Here is a 22,507-nt window from a genome sequence, read left to right as displayed (position 1 = left end):
TCAGACAAGTGATAACCTCAGTCTTGTCGATACTTCTTAGGTCTTGATTCTAATCAAGACATTTTTGATTAATATAATCATGATTTGTTTACCTTATTCTTAATTTTTGTTGTTCATTTATTTTCGATGATAAATTGTTTTTGCTATATTTTTTTGGCATCACTTCGTGCGATTTTTTTCTATCTCTCGAACTGTATTAGAATTGTTTTTGTCAATATGTTTTATTCTCGAACGAGGTCGTCCGAAGGCTTTGGTCCCATTGAACCGAATTCCCATTCGACTTATTATTGTTAAAATAAATGTGAGTTGAAAATGTATTACTGCACTCCTCACCTCACCTACCCTAGCCTAACCTAACCTAACCAAACGTAACCTAACCTAACCCAACCCAACCTTGATTGGAGGGAAAAAGATTATTTATATGATTATTAAAACAATTTATTAGCAATAATAGAAATATTTTGGAAAATATGTCAGATAATTAATTGGAGAATATTTTGGAAAAGGTGGCAGCTAATTAATAGGAAAATCTTTGGGAAAAGGTGGCAGCTAATTAATAGGAGAATATTTTAGAAAAGGTGGTAGCTAATTAAAAGGAGAATATTTTGGAAAATGTGGCAGCTAATTAGTAGGAGAATGTTTTGGAAAAGGTGGTAGCTAATTAATAGGAGAATATTTTGAAAAAGGTGGAAGCTAATTAATAGGAAAATCTTTTGGAAAAGGTGGCAGCTAATTAATACAAGAATGTTTTGGAAAAGGTGGTAGCTATTTAATGGGAGAATATTTTGGAAAAGGTGGTAGCTAATTAAAAGGAGCATATTTTGGAAAAGGTGTCAACGTTTTATTGGAACCAAACCTAAACTAACCTAAGCTAACCTAAGCTAACCTAACCTAAGCTAACCTAACCTAAGCTAAACTAAGCTAAGCTAAGCTAACCTAACCTAGCCTAACCTAACCTAACCCACCCGAAACCAAAATATTAAAATTTTAATTTAAAATTTAAAGTTATTGTTTAAAATTTAAAGTTATTGATGGAACTACCATTAAGACTGCACTTCATTTTAAGCACAATTTGTTTATTAATTCTATATATCTTTTGCCTTGAAAGGAATGAAAGTGAGCGTTTTAATTAGTATCACGAAACATTTACTTTTAATATTATTAACATACTTTCGGAGATTCGAACCAACAACCTACCGCTTCGAAGTCCAACTTCGTATCCACTACACCAAAGAATCGCTGACGGCTACAGTGTTTCAAGTTATATTCATGTATTTTTAGGGGCATATTCGGACGATTGGGATTTCGGTCCATCGGGAATATAGCCATTGGGCTGGAAATATAAAATCATTGCGGGATATTCGGTCGAATGGGATTTCGGTCCATTGGGAATTCGGTTGAAAGGAACGATACCGTCCGAAGCCTAGTGGAGGGGAATGTAAAAATAATTTATTGACCTCCCTAAAAATAAATGTAAATATTGAGCGACTATCGCTTTAGATGTTTTTTAATATGTTCGCAAACTAACCCTTTTTGAAGGGCCCCCTTTTTACTGGTTCTGGTCGCGTTTGGTTTTTTACCTGGTCTCGCGAAATCACATTCGTGACGTCAAAACGCGGGCACCAAAAAAACTATAAAAGGAGGGGACACACAATGGGTCTCTCTCGCTCTGCTCGCTGCCTCGCCCTGCTGCTGCCACGCCAGCCGATGACCACCGGACCAGGACCCGAACTCGAACCCGAAGGACGTTAGCCGCAAAGCCCCGGGATGACCCGAGACGATCCAGCCGCCCAAGGAAGGATGTTGGCGCCAAGACTGAAACGCTGCTAGTGCGCGCATGAAAATACTTCAAACTTCGTATTAAACAAAGGGTCCGGTAGGCCTAGTAACTTTACGCGCGGGATCTATATGAACGACGGGCAACGCCTCTTCAAGATACCATGGTATCGTACTTTCGAATTAATTAACATAAGAGCTCTTCACGATTATGACCAGAACCAAACCAAACGTTGTAGTAAATATTTTAGTAGTATTATGTTAAACTGTAATTTCTTAGTTTTATCAATGCTGACATTGTTTATCCATTATTAAATATTAATTCCCCTAGACAACCGATCAAAGTATTATTATTGCTAAACTTATATCCATGCCTAAAAATAGTGTCGCAAGTTCCTTTAACGCGCTACCCAACCAGTTAGAAAGACGCCATCAGAATTACGAGAAGTTCTCAAGCCCGGAATACCCACAACACCTGAATTCAAAGAAATTAACACGGGAAACAATGATGTCTAGTAGCTGTGTGCATTCTTAGTTAAATTTACTTACTTTTTGATTCCTGGGAAAAAATAGGTGAAATGAGAAACGCGTTAACTAACAGTAAAGTTAAAAGCAAAGTTTTGAATCCCATTTTCCAAGTGGTTAACTGAAGTTGAGTTGAGAAGTTGAATATCGAAGTGTTTAAGCTGGATAAGCTTTTACAGGTACGATCTCGGCTGTGTTATGGTATACAGTGAAAAACTTTGCAATAACTTGGCTTGAGTTTTGTTTTTCCATATACCTGTTCAGCTCTCTCATTGGTTGACACGAATTTTAACAAAATATATGATGGACTTTGCAAGCTGGTGTTTATTTAAACGAGGCTGTTTGAAGGCTAGGGCGATGTTGGAGCCATTGTTTTATCCAAATATTTTTAACACGTCCATTATAGTCGTAGAGAACCGCTTCGTGTTTGAATTAAGGCTTCTTATTTTACCATTTTCATCTCATGACTTAGCGCAGTAACACGCTATGAACTTAGGGCCACCGTTATCCTAGCATTTTTTACGGTTTTCCCCTTATTATATGTAAATTTAATGAAAACGTCATAGCATGTGTTTTTAAAGTTAAAGATTGCTATCGCGATAACACGTGGAACATAGCCTTGACTGGAAAAAGTATATATGTATTGTTTGTACTTAAATGATGGTGTAAGCCTTCATAACGGAATGTTTGTTCTTGAAACAAAATAATCTTTTTCGTAATTTTTTATTCATTCAAATTAAAATACACTTTTAGACAGAGTATTTAAATTGAAATATATCCGATTCATCGACAACGGCACTGGCAAATGGTACTTCTCGAAGTACAAGGTTTTTTGGTAGAAAAATCAAGACATGCGTTTTTACCACCCTTTTTGCACTCCTTTTTCGCGCAATTTTTAAGCTTGTTTATATTGCAGAACGGACCATCATCAGCTAATTTTAAAAAATTAAGAGCTTGGATTAATTATCAGTATCCTCTTAAGACTTCTGTTATGTAAGCTCATGATTCTTCCCAGGCGAGGGAGCCCTTTTTGAATATTTGCTATCCCGCTCATCAAACTTCAGATGGGTATTACATTACACCGTGCTAGGGTGAATCCTATAACTGTTTAGTGGTATTAAATCCCAAGCCAACAATCAACCGGGCACAGGCCTTGATTGTCTTGACGTGGGACAAAAATGAATCAACAAGCGCATGCATGCGCCTTGGCAAATAGTTAAACGCCGCTAATAGATATAGTAATGATGAGGAAACTATTTAAGGCTCTTTCAGACGATCCACCTTTTTGACTCAGCTCGATGGGTCAAAAAGTTGAATCAACTTGCCCAACTTTTGAAGGGGAAAGTGAAGTAAATCCTTCCTTTTACACGACTAAACGTTTACCGCAAAATGGAACTTTTTAAGCGCCACCTATAGAGATGTGAGTCGGTAATTTACCGTCCGTAAATTACCGGTAATTTACCAAATACAGCGTAAATTACCGATTTATATCATACCGTAATTTTAGAATGGTAATTTACCGGTAAAATACAAAATTACCGCGGTAATAAGCCTGTTAAAACATAAAATACCAAAAATTACGGTAATTTTTGTAATTTCAAAATTTTAATCGGTAATTTACCGGTAACCTTATTTTTAAAGAAATAACCCGCGAAAAAGGCTTTTTTGTTGGCTGAAGAAATGAAATTAAAAAGTTGAGTCAGCAAATATTGGATCACTGATCCAATTTTTCCTAGCCAAATTTTTTGGTGACTCAACTCATCCAGCGTCTATTCACACGATCCAACTAGTTGATTCAACAAGCTGAGTCAAAAAGTTGGATCGTCTGAAAGAGCCTTAAGATGGTGTATGTACATGATTCGGTTTAGAAACCTTGCTATAATAAATGTTATGGGATGTTGGGAGGAATCATGGTACATTTACGAATTACCCCCTTTGTGGAACGTACACTTCTCCCGAAAAGAAGTATAGTTAAGCGCTAATAGATATATTAATGATGAGGGAACTATTTATCTCGTATGTGCATGATTCGGTTTAGTACTAAAATGTTTAAGGATGTTGGGGAAGAATCATGTTACAATTACCCATCACGCTTTGTGGTGGTACACTTCTCTCCAAGGGAAGTGTTATAAACTTCTACAGAAACTAAACTATAATAAATAGGAGCAAGTTATATTTTAAGTTACATGACTTACGATCGTAATAGTTCCCATCCGCAAAAATGGGTGCAATGAACAGCGCGTTAAGCAACAGCAAAGTGATGATCAAAGTTTTCACTCCCATTTTTTCCAAGTCGTCTTGAAGTAACTGAAGTTGAGTTTAGAAGTTGAATATCGAAACGTTTATGCTCGGTATGGGTGCCATCTCGGCCGTTTTATAGTAACAAAGCAGTAGTAATAAATTTGGACAGATTTATTTCAATGGACACTGACGACTTGAATTTTCGTTGCTTGACAATCATATGTCTTCCTCTTCAATGCGATTTAATTTAAAATTCAATTAAAATTTTGGCAGAAGGAGTAAAAGAGTTGGCAAGTTGATAAGATATGTTCCATAAGTTACTGAGATCTTGTCATGAAGTGAGTGAGGTAGGTCATATATTCGATTGGTAAAGCGGGGGAGGCCTGGCGAGGCGCTGCTGTCAAAGGCTTAGTATGCAGACTAAATAGGAAGATGAAAGCCCTGTAAAATTAACCACCTAGTGTAGGACTTCAATTCTCGCTTCCGTCGTTCTCCTTCTCGAACTAGCTCGAGCTGTAAGTAGCATTACGTATAGTCATACTTATGGAACATAACTTATAAACTTATGATGTTTCGAAGTTTTTAAAAAAAATTTTCATAAAAATGCAAATGCTTTGTTTGACATAATTCAGTTGTCAGTAGAACATAACTTATAAACTTATGATGTTACGAAGTTTTCAAATTTGTTTTCGTAAAAATGCAAATGCTTTGTTTGACATAATTCAGTTGTCAGGTCCGCACTTTGATTTTGTGTCAGTACGACCACGTTGGCTTTTACCTTTAAGTCAGAACAAAGTCAGAACAACAAATCATTTTTGACATTAGAAATTCGAAAGTTTAACGAACAAGATGGGCCCGGCCATATAACGTTTTGCCTGGGCTAGCTAAATTTATTGTAAGGTGACACTGGCCTATATACTTTACGATTATTTTTTTTATTTTAAATATCAAATATCATTCAAATTATGAATAAAAATATTCTAGCTTGATTTTGGGATGTAGATTAATGAAAAACGTAAATAACCAACTTCTGTCCTATGAACTGGAACAATTTTGTTGATATTTTTGTTGCAAACCTAATATTTGTGGGATAATAGATGCGTTTCGGTCATAGACATTATAACACAATTAAGGCGTAGACAAACTATTGGGGAAAGCGGTCCTTGAATGTTTTGTGAGGGATTTTTCGCTTCTCCTTCTTCGCATGTGTGATAGGGTGAATGACTGGTGGCACCTCCCTATCAACGAGCGAAGGAGTTATTAAATGAAAAACTAAAGCGCCGGAAATCCAAGTTGCAATTTCTGGATATTTGAAGAAGTATTTTTAGTTTACCTTCGCCGCATGTAGGGGCGCCACCAGTCTTTCACCCCATCATACATGGGAAGGGGTGAATGCCTTAAAACCGTCACAAAGCTGACTCTCAACTGTTCCTCTTGTATCTCTATGGTTTCGGTACTAAAATTATTCATTGATTGCACGCTTATAGCAATATGCAACAACCGCTTAAAATTAGCCTCGAGTCATGTTGTCTTGAAACTTGACACAATAGAAATGAAGTAAATTGCATAAGCCCTACCCAGGGCCGGATTAACCACTAGGCAAGTTAGGCAATTGCCTAGGGCCCGGATGTCTGAGGGGCCCGTAATCAGCTAGTTTTCAAAAATTGAGAAAATGAAAAACCCAAAAATTAATTTCCCCCTCTTTCTCTACCAAAACATAACGTCACTGACACCATGGAAAAGCCAGGTGAGATGTAACGGCAGCCTAATGTTGAAAAACCCGTTACCCAAAAACATTATTGCAATTGATAAAGAAAGAAAGAAAAAGACTAAAAGAAACTTAAAAATTCAGAAGTCGCAATCCTCGGAGAAAGAAATATCATTTTGAAATCGTGTTGTTACTGACCGTCATTAAACACTGGATTTGCATTGTATGATTCCTTGATAAGCTTTATTCAGAGTGTTAGTCATAATTTGAAATATTTTAAATAATTGCTCAGCTCACAAAATAGATAATTTACTAAAGTAACGAAGAAAGGGAAAAAATACGTGAACGGTTCTTTGATGAAGGCGCAGGAAAAAACAAGGCGACCCAAGGGTTGGGCTCGTAATAGTAGCCACATCTTACCGTACCATAAGCATATCATACCACCTGTAAGCATGAATTCACAATATTTCCACGGGTAATCACCATTGTACAGTAGCGCCAGTAAAAGATTTGAGGTCCTACGCCACCTCGAGGGGAATCGAAGCATCTCGCTCCTTCCCCGAATCCTCCTACTACCTTTTAACTTGGCAATCTAAGCAGTCGTCTGCTTCTATAGTACGATTACCGCCGCCAATTATTTCAGTTGTTATTTTAAGTTTATTAAGCGCAAATTATCTCGAATATTTGTTCAAAATAGAAAAACTAATAGAGATAAGTTTACACAATACATATGGTTTCAGATTAATATTATAATAACCAAACATAAAAGAGTGGGTTACCGCAAGTTTTGTATTCGCCACTTTAACAGTTAAAAAAATTCAGTGTAATCTTCCACCCGAATAAATAGATGAATAAATAAAATTAAAATAAACATTAATTTTGCACGCCTCCCCCTCCCCGATCATTAGCGAAGAGGCGAACATCAAAATCCACGGTTTAAAATGTTCGTTATGATTACAAGTATTAATGTAGGTAGGGCTCATAATAGGTAAGAATAAGATATATACTAATTCTTGTATTTATGTCCAAGCTTCCGGTAGCATCCCTTGCGCGATTTGAAAAATGTTTCCCCTTTGTGCCACCAGGAAGACCCGTGTCGCGAGTTTTACCTAGACAATGCCTGTGGCTAAATTCCCTCCGATTCACGCTTACGGGTGGTTTGATATGCTTATGACCGTACTTGACAGGCGTACCGAAAATTTGAGTGAATAGCCCTTGATGCGTTACCTTAACTGTTTTAAAATAATTACTTCATTTTTTACTTCTGTTATAATTATAATAGTGTGACACGAACGGAAAACGTGAGTATCCCCACTATGACCATCCTTTAACAGTGGTACAGAAAATGAGAGTGAATAACCCATCGATGCCCTAACAAAAATAATAACCCTTAATCCTTACTTCAATAAATTTACTTGCGTTATAATTGTAGTATGCAGGGCCACAAGCTAGTACTTTATTTTAAAATTCTTCTCGATTAGTGGAGAAATACACGTAACTTCTAATAATAAAGATCTCCTCAAGACCATACTAAATATAACATCGGAATATACTTTCTTTTGCTTTTTCAAAATTCCGCTCTATTTCTTTGGATTTTGAAGCAGGGGAGCGGGATTGAAAGCGTGAAACCCTTATTGTCGACGGGTGACAGGAATTTTAAAGGCAGTATTAAACCTTCCATTTTAATTAAGGTAACACCATAATCCTCTATCTCGCTTTAAATATGTCGAGCAATCGTAAAACACAATTCAAAATGCTTAATCTTACTGATACAATTAATTGCAGTGCTTAAAGTTACTATTTTAATCCCCATCCTCTTAAATTACACGAACGTAAAAATCGCCTCACCACAATTCTCTCCCTTTCACTCTCCCTTAAATGACGAACGAAAAATTCTATACTACCAAACGCGCTACTCTTTCACGTCTATTGGTACTAGTACTAGTACGAGTACGAGAACAACAGGGCAGGCAAAACTAAGAGCCTCATCGTAGATGTACATCAATCGATGTGGCTAAAAACGATGATAACACACTGAGTGGACGGGACGCTTTCAAAACATAAGAGTTTTACGTCTTATGTGACAATCTATTGACAAATACTAAAAAACAATCTGAAGTTAACAGGGACACCGATAAAAAGTTCAAACCTATTTTTAACATTAATGCCCCCGATGAATCTTTCTCTGGAGCTTTCCAAGAATTGGCAGAACCGTATTGCAATGATTTAAATTTTGAAGAGCTTGAAAACGAATGGCTACATTTCAAGCATTTCGTGAAGAATGAAGAAAGCAAAAACCCAGAATTCTTTCATTCCTTCATTCAAACCAATAATATCATTTCAACTTTTCTAAACTTGAGAATTTTCTTGTGTTTGCAATGCAAGTGGCGAAAGATACTTTTCAGCTTTAAAAGGAGTGAAAAACTACTTAAGAACCACATTAGCCCAGGATAAATGAAGATCTTTATCTTTGATATATATATTTTCGGTGGGGAAAAACCATGTTGACTTTGTAAATGGCGTGGAAATTTTCAGGGATAATTCCATGACGTGGCTGGGGAAATTAGAAAATCAGGCGTCATGTTAACTTTTGGCGTTGTGACTGAAATATACATGATACGACGCGTGATAGGATGGTATAAAAGACAGGGTAGGTTTAAAGATAAGGTACAACTCTCCAAGCCTTTCTCCAAGACGTTGAATTGTACAGGATATACACAGCCCATCATACAGAAATGGACTCGGTCAAATTGTAAGTACTAATTATCTTTTTAAACATCTCAGTTAAGCCTTGCCAGTTTCCCTCCTAGGAAATATTATCAGTGTCCGGTTAATTTTTTACTCATTTATCGATATGGATTTAAGTATGAAACACCCATTTACCGGGCTCGTAGCCGGGGTCACGGGATGTGGGAAAAGTGTTTTTGTAGGAGATTTAATTAAGCATAGGGATATATGCATTTCACCTACCCCAGAAAGAATAATTTGGTGTTACACGGAATATCAGTCTAATCTTTTTAGTACCATACTATCCCATACCCCGAATTTGGAATTCCATGAGGGATTATTGGATGTTAGCACCTTAGATGCTAGTGTGAGGAATTTCGTTATACTAGATGATCTTTTATGTGAAATAGCGAATAACAAGGATGTAACAAATCTTTTCATTAGAGGATCCCACCATAGAAACACTTCTGTTTTAATTTTAATGCAGAATCTATATTACCCTGGAAAGGAAATACGTACCCTGAACCTTAACGCCCATTACTTGGTCATATTTAAAACACCGCGTGATCAATCCGCCATTGTTAATATTTCGAGACAAATTTCACCGGGTAATAGCAAATACGTAGTGGACGCGTTTAGACAGGCGACATCTGAACCATACGGTTATCTCTTTGTAGACCTTAAGGCCAACACCCCGGATAATCATAGATTAAGAACAGGTATAATTCCAGGGCAACAAGCAGCGGTATTCATACCGAAATGACGGCCATCCTGGAAGCGAACTTTTTCAGGGTCAAGGGGAATGGATCGTTAAGGAGCTCTCAATGTACTTGAAGGAGGATGCAGCCTATGACGTCTGGATTTTCCAATCACCATGCCCATTCTCGGAACTATCTATTAAGGATAAAAGACAGGTTCGCTGGCTGTCTCGCAACATTTGCGACCTAGGTTTCGAGGAGGGAGATTATCCCTACGAAACGCTGCAGGAAGTAGGCGAGTACATTCGCCAGAAAGCATCATCCTTCGTTTCGAAGGGGGCGGAGAAAGCTTTGGTTCTATCCAGGGTCTTGGGAGTGGACGTTACCAACGCCGAGGAGTACGGGTGCCCGAAACTGACCACCATCGAGGACTGCGAGACCCCCAAAGCCTGCACGTACCACCGGAACGACAACAACTGCACCCTGGTGAAAGCCGCGAGGCTAGGCACATGGCTCCATCGGAGAGAGTACGCGAACATTTAAATTTTTTAAATTATATATCAAAATGTAATGGGTGTCAGAGAAATGCCGCAATAAAATATGCTAATAAAGAAGCTATAAAATCTATTGCCGAGTGTTGTATAAATATCCTACAGGGTAATGTCCCTCTTTCAGAAAACGAGAAGCGGCGGTTGAAGAAACATCGACACGCCATAAGACGAGTTACGTCGAAAATCCCTAATTCAAAACAGAAGAAAATACTAATTCTAAAAGGGGGCTTCATCCCTTTACTCCTTGGACCCTTACTATCTATCACCAGCTCAGTGGCAGGTACGGCTATAAGTCGCGCAATAAAATAGAATGGCGCGAAAAATGTTATTAATTTCTGAAGACACGTATAATAGGTTAAATTCAAATAGCGGTTTCAAAGCCGACACTTCGATGGAGTTAGAGAAGGATGATAAGTTGAAATCTATCATTAACGATGCTAAATTAAACGATACTGACAAATTATTAAGATATAACCACGTACTTTCGAGGGAAATTAGTAAAACGGCGAAAAAGAAGAAAGTGAAACCTGCGAAAAACCAGAATTGGAGTTCTGAAATCGTCTCTTCGGTTCCCTCCTATAGCGCAGTCGATTGTTTGAACTTGTATAAATGGATAGACCATATATCAAAAATAAGATGGACACACGCCGGGGAATTAATATAGGAGAATCGTAAAATCGTCGGTTCCAATATAATTGATTTATTGGCTTATACTGCGGCGAGTTCTAAAAAACGGTCGCTCGTCATTGGCGCCTCACAGTTTTACAAACTTTTATATGAGGGTAATGTACCGCGAACATTAATTAAAATTAGAAAAACAGACCTACCCCCACTTGAAAAAAGTGAAGCGGAGAAAGAGAAAGTGGAGAAAGAAGATTATTATTTCCCATTCCAGACTGGTGAAGGTTTCAGAAATTGGATAAGCTTGTAGCATTTGTTTTTTTAATAAAATACGTTTCATTTACATTCCACGTTTCATTCATTTTAAGTAACCCGATATGGAAGGTTGTGATAACCAGGTGGGTACTTTTGTGGCGTTAGCCACCTAGTAGACACATTTTTTAAATCACCTAAAATTTTAACTGTAGTTTTAGTAATTGCTATATTCCTAATTATAGAAGTTAGCGACTTTCTCTTCTGGCATTATAGTAGTGTAACAAACCGCACCCTTAATGGATAGACTAAAAGAGATTTATTCCAAGGTTTCTGACCCGGGTTCCTACGGGAGTGTTCTCGGGCTATACCGAGCGGCTAAAGAAGATGGGTTAAAGGTTACGGTAAAAGACGTAGAGACATTTTTAAAAACTCAAGATACGTATACATTACGCAGGAATGCTAGAAAAAACTTTAAGAGAAATAGGACAATAGTTTATGGGATTGATGAGCAGTGGCAGATTGACTTAGCTGATTTGAAAAGCCTAACTCGTCACAATAAAGGGTTCAGATACCTTCTATGCTGCATTGACGTTTTCAGTAAATACGCCTTTGTGGTAGCAACCAAGGACAAGAAAGGACCAACCATCCTTAGGGCTTTTAAGGCTATTCTAGATTCTGGTCGATCGCCAAAGCGAGTGCAAAGTGACCACGGAAATGAGTTCATATGCAGGGATGTTCAGAGAGAGTTGAAAAGAAGGGGGATTGAGTTTTTTGCCCCAGATTCCGAACAGAAAGCTACGATAGTTGAAAGGTTCAACAGAACTCTAAAAAGTCGCATGTACCGGTATTTCACGGAAAACAATACCTATAAGTACATTGACGATCTTAAAGAGATGGTTCAAGGTTATAATAACAATTATCATCGATCCATAAAGTGTAAACCTGTTGAGGTCACGCCCGAAACATCCAGACGGGTATGGGAAAACCTTTACGGCGATATAGACTTCTCTCCACCATTAAAGTATCCTTACGATATTGGTGACGTAGTTCGGATAAGTAAACATAAGAATATTTTCGAAAAGGGTTACTTGCCCACGTGGTCGGAAGAACTTTTCAAAGTGGTGGAGAGATTACCCCGCAGTCCACCGGTGTATAAGATCCAGGATTTGAATTCGGAACTAATTACCGGTATTTTTTACAAGGAACAATTACAGAAAGTGGGTAAAGACCTAAATTCTAGCGTGTTTAAAATAGAAAAGATCTTGAGGAAACGTCGCAGACCCGACGGGACGTTAGAGAAGCTAGTACGTTGGAAAGGATACTCTCCGTCTTTTGACAGTTGGGTTCGGGAAATAGATATAGTATGAGCTTTTACATCACTTTACCTTCCGACTCGTCGATGAGGTACTTTCCCAACAATACGAGAAGTAAATTCAGGACATACCTCCCTGAACCCGTAAAATTGGAAGGATTTTACGAAGTAGGCTTAGCAGAAATTAGCTACCCGCACACTTGGGATAATTTGAGTAAGACATGCTCTCTTCGTCTCGTGAGTAATGGTAAAGTAGTATATTCTACAATTATAGAGTTACCCGCTGGATATTATGGTAATATCCAGGACCTTATCGAGCAACTTAACTACATCGAGGATGACGTGTCAGGCGTTATTTCGCGTGAACCTTCAATTCCCGCCCAGCTCAAGTATTCCTTTAGTTACATAAAACGCATACGAAGAGTACAAATTTCTCTCAAAGAGGATTATTTGTTAACTATACCGGGGGAGTTAGCTGTTATTCTTGGATTTTCGAGAGATTCCACAGAATCCACGACTTTTTCCCAGTCTACCATAGCTAAGTACCCCTTTGACCTCGACGCAGGAGTTCATTCACTCTTTTTTCTTATATCGACGTGGTCGAGAGTAGACCCGTGGGGGATGTATACATACCTCTACTCAGAATCGTTAGCGTGCAGGGTAATGACGGAGAAACGGTAGACAAAGACTTTCCTAGACCACACTACCTCCCCCTCGCCTGCAATACTTTCCAGTCAATTGAAGTTAACATAATGAGTGAGCTCGGTACTCCCATAGAGTTCGCTAGAGGGAGAGTTCACGTTACGCTACATTTTAGACCACGTAGGATGTGGTCACCGTTATAAATTAAAAGGTAAACGGACTCGAATATCATTCACACTTGAAGTGTTAGATGAAGAACATCGTCAAATCAAATATGTCCTTTAACCAATCGGACTACGATCAACACTTTTTAAACCAGATCGGACATGGTGGAAAATTTGATTATTATAAACACTTTCATTCCCAAATTGGTAATTCTTTGGCAGTATACAGGGGACTGCCGGTGCAACACGGCTACGGACTGGGAAACCTGATTTCATCGGCCTTTCGTAGGGCTATGCCTCTACTCAAAAGGGGCGCCACATACCTCGGTAAAAAGTTTTTGAACACAGGTGCGAAGGTCGTGACTGACGTAGCTAGCGGGATTCCTGTAAAAGCATCTGTAAAATCTCATGGAAAAGCCGCGGCTAAAGACGTCGCCCTTAGTGCGGCGGAAGAAATCCGAAAAATGACGGAGAATGGTAATAAAAGGAGGCGTAGGTCTAAATCACTCGTCAGTTCAGTCGTGACAAGGAAGAGGAAAGCAACATCCTTTAAACATCCAGATATTTTTACCTAAAAATATAATGACACATGTCCATCCCGGTTCGCATGGGTCAATCAGTAGCGAAGTCGAACTTTTCGACGTACCCCTTACCAATACCAGTATTCTGAGTGGAGAATGGGTCGAATACAGCCCAATATCGAACATTAACGAAAATTCGACAATCACGTTTACCGTAGCTGGTAGTTCCGACGCGTATTTGGACTTGTCCAAGACTTTACTACATATTCAAGATAGGATTGTCAACCCGGCCGATGGGACCACAATTCCGGCTGCTGCTGATAAAGTTGGACCGGTTAATAATTTCCTGCATAGTCTTTTCAGCGAAGTACACCTTTCGGCTCAAGAGAGATCGGTCACACCATCGCCGCAAAACTACCCTTACAAGGCCATGTTTCAAACGGCGGTGACATTCGGAGGACCCGCCAAAACTAGTTTTCTTACTAGTTCCATGTTTTACAAAGACACGGCCGGAAAATTTGACGTTTTGGACGATAACGAAGGGTTTAAAACACGAGCGGCCTTTGCTAGAAAAGGAACAATAGATATGGTAGGAACTGTACACTTGGATCTTTGTCAACAACCTCGATACTTCCCAAATTTAACGGATCGCAAATTCAAGTTTGTTAAAAGTCCAAACGAATTTTGCGTGCATGCAGACGGTGCAGTTAAATGGAAAGTGGTTTACGAGTTAGCATCCCTGTACGTTCGTAAAGTAAAATTACCATCGGAAGTGTTAATCGCCCACGCTAAATGTTTGGAACTGGCAACCATGAAATACCCGATTATTCGCACGGAATGTAACTCATTCTCAATTAACAGTGGTACAAAAATATGTGTTAGAGATAATTTATTCATGGGTCAACTACCTAAAAGAGTTCTTTTCGCTCTTGTAGACCAAAATGCATATTTGGGTGAATACAAAAAGTCCCCGTTTAATTTCCAACATTTCGATTTAAATCATATCGCCTTGTACCTTGACGGAGCTAGCGTCCCTCATAAACCTCTTACCCCAAACTTTTCTGGTGGTCAATATATGAGATCTTATACTAATCTTTTTACTCAAACCTCTCAATGGTTATTGGACGAGGGAAACTACATTTCACGGGAGGAATTCCCCAATGGTAATTGCATATTTGCTTTTGATTTAAGCGCCGACCTCAGTAGTTCAACTTCTCAATTTCAATTGATAAGGAATGGTAACTTGCGATTGGAATTAAAATTCGCCAAGGACTTGCCCAAGACTATCACAGTTTTATATTACTCCGAGTTTCAGAATTTGATCGAGATTGATAAAAATAGAACAGTTATTTACGATTACAATTAAAAAAAATGGACACACTGCAAATAACTAAAATTATGTAAAAGGATAAATTCACCAAAGATCTGTTTCGAGGTGTTTATGCCGCAGACCAGCTACCCCAGAAAGTAAAATTTTTCCCTTCACTCTATATTGTAAATACTGGCTCGTCAAAAACCGAAGGCATGCATTGGACTAGTATATATTTTTCAAGTCGACAAAATAAAGAGTTTTTCGACAGTTTCGGAAACCCTCCCGACATGTTTGAATTTAATGATTTCGTGGAACGTAATAGTCTTACGGTTACTTTTAATTCAAAGCAGTTTCAAGGAGATTTCTCCCATACTTGTGGTGGATATTGTATTTATTTTTCTTTGTTCAGATGTAGAGGTATTAAATTGTATGATATTTGTTCAAAGTTTAAAACTGATAAAGATACGAATGATAAAATGATATCGGAATTTATGTATAAGAGATTTTCAATAAAGTTTTTTTAAAACAAATACAGAGTCTTGAATATTTTTTTTTACAGATAACCACGCGTCGCGCACGCGCGCGGGATTTAAATATTTCCCCGCGCGGATTAATTCACACGCGCGCGCGCCGTCTCGCGGGGAGACCAGGCCCCTCTCCCCTCCTCGTACATGAAAAATTAAAAGAGTAGGAAAAATTTGAATAAGAATACTTTAACATAATATATTTATTTTATTTTCAACAACATTTCAAAAATTTATAAAAAAAATAACAAGTTTATACATATACAAATTTACACGAAAGATATTTTTTTTTTAAAAAGTTATTCAATTCTAAGATATTTACAGTTCTAAGATATTTAAGTTACACAATTCAAAAATAATTCAAGCGAGAAACCGGGCTATGCCACGGAGGAAAACTCGCTTTTATAGGTCCCTAATTTTAAAATGTCCTAGTGAGTAAGTTGACACACCGTCGATGATGTATCGCTTATCATCGCACGGGTTCAGGGCAAGCTTTCTCTGAGTAACCGAGAACAGTTCGTGCTTCTGACTTACAATCCTCTTCATTTCTTCCGCGGTGAGATTGCGTTGCAGTAGGGATTCCTTGTAGTCGGCGTGACGTATCTTCTTCTTTACCACACGACGACAAACCCCCTTCGCTGTTTTCTTCTCCCCCTTCGACGACAGGATGGAGTACATCTTCGGACGGAGCCCGCAGAACTCCTTTATTTGTACTCCATTTAGCTCGTCCTTGAACTTCCCCAGAACCTTCTTGTTCTCCTCACTTAAGAACTCACTGGGGTAGTCGGAGAAGTCGTACATCTCCTTGTTCTCGGCAAAGTCCCGAGGAAGGTCGTCGGTGAAGATATGGAACGTCAAGGAATCGGTATCCGTGAAAAGAAGTTTGGCGGCTTCGCCATATTTAGCACGGACTGTGTTATCAGGGCCGGATTAACCACTAGGCAAGTTAGGCAATTGCCTAGGGCCCGGATATCTGAGGGGCCCGTAATCAGCTAGTTTTCCAAAATTGAGAAAATGAAAAACCAAAAAATATATTCCCCCTCTTTCTCTACCAAAACATAACGTCACTGACACCATGGAAAAGCCAGGTGAGATGTAACGGCAGCGTAATGTTGGAAAAACCGTTACCCAAAAACATTATGGCAATTTATAAAGGAAGAAAGAAAAAGACGAAAAGAAACTTAAAAATTCAATGGAAAAGTATTTTGAGAAGTCGTAATCCTCGGAGAAAGAAATTTCATTTTGAATCGTGTTGTTACTGACCGTCATTAAACACTGGGGTTGCATTGTATGATTCCTTGAGAAGCTTTATTCGGGGTGGTCGTGATAATTTGAAATATTTTAAATAATTGCTCAGCTCACAAAAGAGATAATTTACAAAAGTAACGAAGAAAGGGGAAAAAAATACGTAAATATGTTAAAGGCGCAGGAAAGAACAAGGCGACCCAAGGGTTGGGCTCGTAATAGTAGCTACATCGTACAGTACTTGACAGGCGTACAGAAAATTTAAGTGAATAGCCCTCGATGCGCTACCTGAACTGTTTTAAAATGATTACTTCATTTTTTACTTCTGTTATAATTATAATAGTGTGACACGAACGAAAAACGTGAGTACCCCCACGATGAGCATCCTTTAACAGTGTTTAAACGAAATACCCGTAAATGCCCATTAAAAGAAGTACAGAAAATGAGAGTGAATAACCCCTCGTTGCCCTAACAAAAATAATAACCCTTAATCCTTACTTCAATAAATTTACTTACATTATAATTGTAATATTTAGGGCCACAAGTTAGTGCTTTTTTTAAATTCTTCTCGATTTGTGGAGAAATACACGTAACTTCTAATAATTAACATCTCCTTAAGGCCATTCTAAATTTAACGTCGGAATATACTTCTTTTTGCTTTTGAAAATTCTCTCGATTTCTTTGAATTTTGATTTAGGGGAGCGGGATTGAAAGCGTGTTCAAATGTGAGGATACGGTGAACCTTCACTAATTTCATACCCTTAGCGAGGTAGAACTTGCGATTCCGGTAATGGAGCACGTATTTTTCTCTGTTATAAAGCGTGGGAACTAATTTGGGATGACTGTCTTTAACCTTAAGTTTTAGTTTGTTTAATTGGTCTATTGAATAAGGAGATAGTTCGCCGGCGGTAATAACAAGCCTTTCAGGGGCGAGCGGGAGGCAATTATGTTCTTCGTGTAAAATTTCTGGATATTCAAGATCTACTTCTAGAATGAAACCCTGAGGGTCATCGTCGGGGTGATTAAGAATAACTTCTCTCGTGAAATCCTGACATGGTTGCAACCATCGGAAACCCTTCATAGGTAGATGGTGACACATTACCGTTCCATAAAGATTGTTACAGTCGAGGTAGGTGATGTAGGAGCTAGGTTTCGAAGAGTCGTAGGTTTCAGGAAGATGTTTGTTATTTGCCTCGGCCAACCTGTGGGTTATCAGAGAAACTCCTCCCCTAATTCCCTTCTCGATAAATAGGTGCATATCAGGGTCTGTTAAAAGTTCAAGTTTAACCCCCGTCATACGTAAGGCGCTCTGCCAAGCAAAACCGGGACCGGTAAAGGCATGAGCGCAGTCTAATTTATAATATTCTAGGCACATGGCTCTAAAATTTTCAAATACGTCAGCCAAGATCAAAACGTCTGTCTTTACGTATAGATCATGGTACTCGCCGAGGTTAGCGACTCGGAATTTTTCCCAAACTGTTTGAGCCTGAGAATAATCCTCATCACTAACCTTTTCATCGGTCAGAGAGTTGAAAAAGGCCTCCTTGGGTGGTAATTCAGTCTCGTTGAACTTCTCCTTGGAGTCGAAATAATCGTACGGGTAAACTTGTTTCCTCAGTAAATGCTCCACTTCGTCCGGTTTGAAGACAGAGTTTAGGCATTTAAACTTGTCCGCACCTCCCTTGGCCAAGTTCGAAACGAGGAACTCGAGCGAGGCCGGCATAAACCTGATTGAGTCTAGAAACCGTAGATTGCCCAAGGAAAATGAAATGCAAGTCTCGGAATTAGTCGGGATACACCTAATTTGCTCTCTCTTAAAAAGCCCGATTTTGTCCATTATCAAGTGAGCGTCGTAGCGGGAGAGATTGTGCATGAACACCGGAACGAATTTCAGCGTCTTCAACTTCAAGTTACAGGAACTATGAGCCGCCCCCCTGTAGGCTCCGTCCACGTCGTCGTGGTCTCGAACTTTGCAGTCTTCGGGGGTGAATGCCTTACCGCAAAGATAACATAATTGAGCGGAAGAAAATTCCGCCATCTCGGAGTTGGATAAGTTCATGGGTACGGTGGCTTTAATTTTTTCCTGGATGATAGAATCCTCAAGAAGAAGGTTTTGTAAAAACCTTTCCGCAGCATCCATCCCTCGGTACGTCACTGGTTTTGATACCGAACCATCCTGTCCCACAATGACGTAACTGAATCCGCAGGCAATGTGCTGCGAAGTTTTTGTGGTAGAGGAGAGGTTAACGTCAGGATCGCATCGATGTATTTTGCTTAAGATCGACTCGAAATCGGCATAGATAACGAATTTAACCTAGAGGAATAGAAATAGCGAACATTAATATCACGCAGTGGATTTTACATCGTATGCTCTAACACGTGTTTAATCTGTTTCTTATTTGGTGAAAATAATAATAAATGGAACTTACTTTTTGTTGCCAGGCGATGTTTTTAAACTCCAGGGTAGGTTCTTTTACTGGCATTTCGATTTTTTGCGGTCCATGTATGCTGCACTCTTTAACATGTTCTTTGTGATTCCGTTCGGCGTTATCACCAGAGAAACGATGGAGACAATAACGGCAGTAGAATGCCTTAGTCCTATGTTTGGTTAACGAAGACAGAAGACGGCTCAAACTACGTATTAAACAGAAATGCTTCTTTTCCCCCTGGTTAAGTAACATCAAATCTATTTGTCGGCCTTCTTCGACCCTGTTCGAACTAATATAGAGTGGGAAAACCTCATTTTCGTAGCCAAAGACATTAACTGATAAATCATTTAGCTGCTCAAACTTTTCCAACACCCTTGCATTTACTTCTACGGGAAATTTAAGCCCTGTAAAGTCTAACTCGTTTTGAAATGGTAGATATTTCTCAACATGATTAGGGTGATTGTCCCTGTTAACAGGGTGTAAATGGGCTAAAACTGACCAGAGGAAGCACTTATTGTCATAGAAGTGCTAATTTAGAGGCTAGGTATTTAGGGGTTTCGAAATAAGTTCCCCCACGTAATGGTATATATGCTATAATATTAACTTGAAGGAACATAATTCTATCTAGTACCCAACCACTACCTTGCGCTTCGTATTCCTCAATTAAACGTTTTAAAGTTAAAACCCCTAAATCTATTTGTCCTGGAATAACGTCAGGGGTTAGAATGGAGAGATTTCGGGTCCTATGATAAATTAAACATTCCACATCCTGTTCGGAATTCCCCAATTCCCGCGTGTAACGTACCCGAACAGTTAAATACCATTTTATCCCTTTTTCCTGAGCTAATTTATCTTTAAGATACTTTTCTATAGCCGCCCTATCTCTGTTAACATAAAGGTCTACATCGGTTTCCACCGCTGCTGGTGTAAATCTAGCGCAGAAGATCGCATTATGTAATACGTCCAACTCCTCCAGTTGATCAGGTATAGGTGCGTCAAGTGGGGCGGTGATGGGTTGTGGATTGTCTACTTCCACCGTATCCTTAAAGTCGTGGAGATCCTGGTTCTCCTGGTTTGTTAGATCGTCCAGGGAGTCGGGATCTTGATAGTGTTCCGGCATATGGGCGTTCAACTCGTCGTGGCCGTTGAACCGCTTATCGCAGATGTGGCATGAGAGTACCGACGGCGGAGGGTTGTCCGGCGTGGTGGTTGCTTCGGCTGGGGTTTCTTCAATGTTACATCGTATCGCTCCATGAGAGCTTGTAGCGCTTTGGTCTCCCGCTTGGTCAAGTCAGCTAGAGTGGGCTGTGAAAAACTCGCCGACGCTCTAGAGTCGTCGACCGAAACGGGGCGGGGGTCTCGAACAGGGGCGGTCGAAGGACCGGCAACATCCGTGGGGTTTTCTATTTTACGTCTTTTAACACCGTGAAACTTAGCCTGGTGCAGTACTAAGTTGGCACGCCTCGTGTAAACTGCAGAGCAGTCATCGCAGGAGTATTTAATTCCCTCATGTTTTTCACGATTATGTCTCATGAGGGCCTTATTCTTTGAAAACTGACTCTTGCAAACGTTACACTCGAACATTCTTACAATTTAATTTAAATTAAACTTAAACTATCTCACAAGACTTGTAAAAGAAAGTAAAATCTCACCCTCTGCAAAATACTTTTATCTGGATAGTAGCTTAGGAGCGTCTAGGTCTGGAGTCAGGAACAGAATAAAGTACTATCTAATCTTTGAGGGATCTTTTTATAGTCTAATCATGTTGACATTAGAAATGAATTAAACGCATAAGCGAGTCTAGTTCGAAAGTCGACCCGCCATATTTCTGAAATTGATTTACTTCTTTATTTGAACTTGCTCGACCAGGAAATTTACCCGCCTGATTTGGAAATGGGTTTTATCCTTGGTATCTGCTTTGAAATTTTTGTGTTTAGGAAATGTATTTTCCATCTTTATTATTTACAGTCAATCCATACTTTTAAAAAGTTCAAACATTTGTTCATATCCTCGGGGGAATTTGTAGGGGAAATATCATTGTCATATTTTTTATTTGCTGTCATACAATTAAGTTCAAATATTCGTTCAGTTTATATGTGAAGGAGTGATAAAATCGATCTTTTATAATTTCAAATCATGTTTACTTCTATTATCAGTTAATTGGTCGGGATAAAGTTTTTCAGTTTAATTCCATCAAGGATGATAGGGGATTCCATTACCCTTTTAGATAAAGTATTATGATAAGAGAGATTTTACGCTGAGTTTAATTCCCCTATCATTTCAGATGGAGTATTATGATAAGAGTGATTTTATGTTCTTTTTTTTCTTTTCATAAAAAAAATAAACTATAATATTTTATGGGTGTTATAAGGATTAAGATAGGCCTACCAACAATTAGAAACACATTAAGTCAATTCAATCAATTTTTATTCATATTTTATAAATTTTGTTTAGCATTTAAAACATTTCTTGTAAGCATCTGCCTACAGAATGTAGGGCTTAAAAATGTTTTATTGTTAAAGGAGTTAACAATTAACTCTAAATTTAATTTGGACACGGCGTTACAATAATGCATGTCCACTCGGTCCTTCCATTCCTCCATGGTACAGTCATGTTCTAGTTGCGAGGGGTGGTCGATAAGACATCCATTACAGCTGCCAGCGATGAGGTCGGTCAGCTGTTGGGTGACCGTTTCCCTGATGAGTGCATCCACCCTTTTTGCCTCGGCGATGAACGTTATTATTTGGACGTGTACTCCCAGCAATTTTTCCCATAAATATGGGCCTATGGCGAATCCTGTCTTGGTCGGGTAGAGGTTTGCGTAGTCCGCCCCCTTACCCCGTACCATCTGTCTGATGTTCAGCATTTTCCTCTCCTGATAGGTAACGAGTTGAATGCGTCTCTCCTCCGATCCATCGAAGAAATGGGTGCTAGGTTCGACATCATCCCTCTCAAAGAAATCGTTGACGACATCGCGCATATTGTAAAGTTGAAGGTATTCAGCTTCACTCAGCGAGATCCCAGTTGACTCGTCGGTCATTCCGAGTCTAACCTTGCAGTCCGGTGTAATGCTGCATGATTTGGTGTGGGAAAGCTCGAACATGTGGGTGTTCTCCCTGAAGAGATACATTAAATATGTTAAGAGGGTAATGGGTTTAACTATAACACTAAGATTTAAAGTAAAAATGAATTGTACTTACATTTTTTCAAATGTCCTGGAAAGTCGCAAAGTTGTCAATATACGTCGTCTTGGAGA

The 22,507-nt window shown here is 39.0% G+C and overlaps 3 protein-coding genes across 3 annotated transcripts; 2 read left to right on the top strand and 1 right to left on the bottom strand.

Moving 5' to 3' along the window:
• The first annotated feature begins 11,398 nt into the window (after positions 1–11,398).
• Positions 11,399–12,469, top strand: LOC149682709 (uncharacterized). The gene has a single exon (XM_089834365.1). It carries the CDS (start codon positions 11,399–11,401, stop codon positions 12,467–12,469), a length of 1,071 nt encoding a protein of 356 aa, XP_089690491.1.
• Positions 12,470–13,802: 1,333 nt separating this feature from the next.
• On the top strand, positions 13,803–15,107 carry LOC149682708 (uncharacterized protein F54H12.2-like). The gene has a single exon (XM_089834364.1). The coding sequence runs from the start codon at positions 13,803–13,805 to the stop codon at positions 15,105–15,107; it is 1,305 nt and encodes a 434-aa protein (XP_089690490.1).
• Positions 15,108–16,046: 939 nt separating this feature from the next.
• Positions 16,047–20,458, bottom strand: LOC149682707 (uncharacterized). The gene is made up of 4 exons (XM_089834363.1): positions 19,252–20,458; positions 17,582–19,136; positions 16,354–16,488; positions 16,047–16,312 (listed from the first exon to the last, which is right to left on the bottom strand). Exons 1-4 carry the CDS (start codon positions 19,501–19,503, stop codon positions 16,047–16,049), a joined length of 2,208 nt encoding a protein of 735 aa, XP_089690489.1. The 5' UTR covers positions 19,504–20,458.
• Between the last annotated feature and the right edge of the window lie 2,049 nt (positions 20,459–22,507).

This window comes from Phalangium opilio, unplaced genomic scaffold (assembly GCF_054372755.1).
Source record: "Phalangium opilio isolate 3A_F unplaced genomic scaffold, DU_Popi_V2 ptg000038l_1, whole genome shotgun sequence".
Classification (NCBI taxonomy): Eukaryota; Metazoa; Arthropoda; class Arachnida; order Opiliones; family Phalangiidae; genus Phalangium; species Phalangium opilio.
The sequence above is the reverse complement of the archived record's forward strand: the minus strand, read 5'-3'. Positions and strand labels throughout refer to the sequence as shown.

What these genes read in the sequence shown, in the direction of transcription:
- LOC149682708 (XM_089834364.1), top strand. Translation starts at nt 13,803, where the DNA reads ATGACACATGTCCATCCCGGTTCGCATGGGTCAATCAGTAGCGAAGTC.
- LOC149682709 (XM_089834365.1), top strand. Translation starts at nt 11,399, where the DNA reads ATGGATAGACTAAAAGAGATTTATTCCAAGGTTTCTGACCCGGGTTCC.
- LOC149682707 (XM_089834363.1), bottom strand. Translation starts at nt 19,503, where the DNA reads ATGTTACTTAACCAGGGGGAAAAGAAGCATTTCTGTTTAATACGTAGT. An exon ending in ACATCGCCTGGCAACAAAAA is followed by an intron (nt 19,137 to 19,251) that starts GTAAGTTCCATT and finishes CTATTCCTCTAG; the next exon opens with GTTAAATTCGTTATCTATGC. An exon ending in CAAGTTCTACCTCGCTAAGG is followed by an intron (nt 16,489 to 17,581) that starts GTATGAAATTAG and finishes CTGATAACACAG; the next exon opens with TCCGTGCTAAATATGGCGAA.